The sequence below is a fragment of the Aegilops tauschii genome, chromosome 1, assembly GCF_002575655.3.
Source record: "Aegilops tauschii subsp. strangulata cultivar AL8/78 chromosome 1, Aet v6.0, whole genome shotgun sequence".
Classification (NCBI taxonomy): domain Eukaryota; kingdom Viridiplantae; phylum Streptophyta; class Magnoliopsida; order Poales; family Poaceae; genus Aegilops; species Aegilops tauschii.
The window spans coordinates 203392789-203396144 of NC_053035.3; the positions used below are offsets into that span (position 1 = coordinate 203392789).

At 50.7% G+C, this 3356-nt stretch overlaps 1 protein-coding gene across 1 annotated transcript; it reads left to right on the plus strand.

The window, feature by feature from the left end:
• Nucleotides 1-307: 307 nt before the first annotated feature.
• On the plus strand, nt 308-3104 carry LOC109733168 (uncharacterized). The gene is made up of 2 exons (XM_020292361.4): nt 308-1276; nt 2767-3104. The coding sequence occupies exons 1-2, from the start codon at nt 459-461 to the stop codon at nt 2780-2782; spliced, it is 834 nt and encodes a 277-aa protein (XP_020147950.1). The 5' UTR covers nt 308-458; the 3' UTR covers nt 2783-3104.
• The last annotated feature ends 252 nt before the right edge of the window (nt 3105-3356 follow it).

Genomic DNA, 3356 nt, shown 5'->3' on the forward strand with positions numbered 1-3356 from the left:
TAGGGGTTCGGATATGAGAGACACGGATGTGGACGGGGCGATTTGAGGAGTGCCCGGTCACTGTCGCGAATGCGTCCGGGCGCACCCACGGGCGTTTGAGGGCCCGGATTTGCCGAGTCCGGTTGTAGATGCTCTTTATGTGATTTAAATCACTGGCAGACATGTGGCCAATAGTAAGACAGGAGAGAGTTTGTAAGGTGAAGAATTTGTTAAAATGTTCAAACTTGAGGTTGCAAATGCAACAACAAAAGTCCACCGTCGGTTGTACATTAGATTGTCATGATAAACCGGGGACGTCCCACCTCCACCGGATGTGGGAAAACTGCATTCCATAGCTACCGCCTGCCTTGCCACTGCCGCTCCACTCCCACTTGCCAATTTCACAGACCAAACCCAGTCTTTAAGCTTCTCTCGGACACACACCACGGTCGGCTCACAGTCGGGACCAAGAACCATCGATGGACGACAAGCCTTCCTTGGCGCCGAAGCCCAAAACGAAGGCCGCCGTGGCGGCGGCTGCCGCGCCAGCGCCGGCAAGGACGACGGCGCCACTGAAGAAGCCACCCCTCGCGCCCCCGCCTCAGATGATCCCGCTAAAGCCGCCGCCGGCGCACCATTACCGACAGCAGCGCGGCAGCGGAGCGCCGCGGAAGCGGCATCGCAGCGGCAGCGGGTGCTCCGGCCGCCGCGTGTGCTGCCTCGCAACCGGGTTCCTCCTGCTCGCGCTCTGCCTCGCGGTCGCCGCGGCCTGCCTGGCGTACCTGTGCTACCACCCGCGGCCGCCGTCGTTCCACCTCCAGCCGGTCTCGACGACGCGGTTCCGCGTCGGCAACTCCTCTGCGGTGTCGGCCATGGACGTCACGGCGGCCGTGAAGGTGGTGTCCTGGAACCCCAACGACAAGATCGCCTTCGAGTACGGCGACGGCGAGGGCCGCGTCTCCCTCGCCGACAGTGACGGCGACATCACGCTGGGGTGGGCGCCCGTGGGAGGCTTCGAGCACGGCGCCCGGAGGGTGGCGGTCGTCGGGTTCGTGGCGGCCGCGAAGGGGGTGGTGGTCGACGAGGCGGTGGCGGCGCGCGTGCGCGACGGGTACCGGCGGCGGCGGCTCGCGTTCAAGGTGGTCGTGGACACCCACATGGGCGTCCGGGTCGGGGCCGTGCGCACCGGCATGGTGCCCGTGAGGCTGTCCTGCGACGACGGCGTTATGGCGCCGCGCGGCGTCTCCGCCGGGAGCCCAATGAGCAGGTGCCAGGTGTACCTCCTCAGAATGACATGGTAAGCTGATCGTTCTTCTAATTCATCTCTCTGTTACCTTGCTGCCTTGCGCTTGCACAAACTATTCTCAAAATTTGCATGAATGAATATGACTTTGATACGCATATCAGAAGGGAAACATGAACTAGTAAAAGAGTAGTTGCTGCTCCCTCCGATCGGAAATACGTTTTGTGGTTTCAGTTCAAATTTGAGTAGAACACTTAGTGATAGCATGACTTGTTTGACAATTCATGTGCGACGAGATTCTTCCGTAAAGAGAAACCTGGGTGATACGCATGGTATCACTCTCAGAACTCATACTTCAAGTGAAGCGTATTTGCGACTTAGAAATTCCACGGTGTTCATTTCCTGCAAAAGCAATTATAAACAATTCTGCTTAATTACGAAATGGACCTAACATGCAAATCAAATTTGATATGTTGATTGGAGCAAAACTGATCCATCCACCCATCCAGAAAGCATCGACCACCTATCATCGATCCCAAGCACAAGGAAAGATTCCACAAGTCAATGGGGAATTGGGACAGAAGCCAAAGATTAGCGCATATATTCGTACGACCACGACATGTCATTGTCGTCTAGGGGCGCCTACAGATTTAGTACTCCTACGTAAAAGTGATGCGAAGCAAGACACATATTTTGTGGCCTACAAGATGCCCCAGGCACAGGCAGGCTACTGTATGCAGTCGGTGTAGAGCATCCAGATAGATCCGTGGATACACAACGGAGACGGGGCATCTGCCTTGCTTGATGACCGACGACTATGAGAAGCAAAAAGCTAGCCCAGGATTCGCTCTGTCCCTCCCCAGCTTAGCTTGTGCGTAGGCTTAATTACATCGCACGCATCACCCTACACACGAACAGAAAATTGTTCTTTACTTCCGCTCATGGTACGACAGTTAGCATTTCAAGTGAATCCACACTTGAATGTTAGCTGCTGGCCGCACAGTGCTGGTGCTGGTGCTGCAACCAACTTCTGCAAGTTGACACCCCACCTGGACCATCAGGTAGCTCCCATGAATACCAAGATACTACTTCGTAATAAGTATATTTATTTATTTTGCAAAATGTACAACGTATGGTATGGAGGACGAATAGGGAAACTCTTTGGAGACATTGGATCCTACAGATGAGAGCAACATGATTGGTGGCATCCGTATTGGTACAGCTACAACTGTACTGGTAAGGACCATGTGTCCAAAACACACACTCATAGCACCAACCTTTGGCTTACAACTTGTGTTATCAGAGACAGACACCTACTTCATCTCAACCACTGACCATTTTTTCGTCTCAAATAAAAAAAGTTACTCACCATTTCATCGGGTGGCAAACAAAAGAAGAAAGACTTATTTCTGAGAGGATAGTGTCGCAAAATCGTGTAAAACCTGGCAAATCATTGAAAACTAGCGGATTGAAACCGAATCAAATCTAATTTCATCATTGCAGTACCAAACTCATTTTAAAGGCAACGATCATTTATATTTCAGGTTTGGCTTGAACTGAAGGCACATCCAGCGAAGGATATTTGCTGCTAGCTGCAGAACCGAGGAAATGTCAGGGGCCCCTAAGCTGTAGATGCTCCAATTATTTGAGTTTTCTGCCGATGATATGATGTATTGGTTTGATTGGAACTAATTGTTGGCGTCTTGGAGTACATGGCGATTGATGCTTAAATATAGTCTCAAGGCTCTCAACTATGAAGCTTTCAGGAGTTCAGCAAACAAGCATGTAACTGTATATTGCTCCCAGTTCTTTTGATTGTGTGGTACAGAACTACAGATACGTACGTACAAACATACAAGGAATGAAATGGTCGTGTGGTAAACGATTTTGGTGGTCTCTTTTGTTGCTTTGGATCATCTGCTTAGTTACTGAATCAGGTAGAAAGACAACGCCAACTAAAATTTAAATTGGTCTCCTCACTCTACGGACCAATTTGCAAGACCCAGTTTGGTGCCAAGATCACAAAATACTGTTACTTGCTCATCTACCTTATCTAAAAAGAGCAACTTTCCAAAACATTTCAGTAAATTCAAAAAAAATCATAATGATGGAATGTTTGCGGTTCATGCAAAAT

What these genes read in the sequence shown, in the direction of transcription:
- LOC109733168 (XM_020292361.4), top strand. Translation starts at nt 459, where the DNA reads ATGGACGACAAGCCTTCCTTGGCGCCGAAGCCCAAAACGAAGGCCGCC.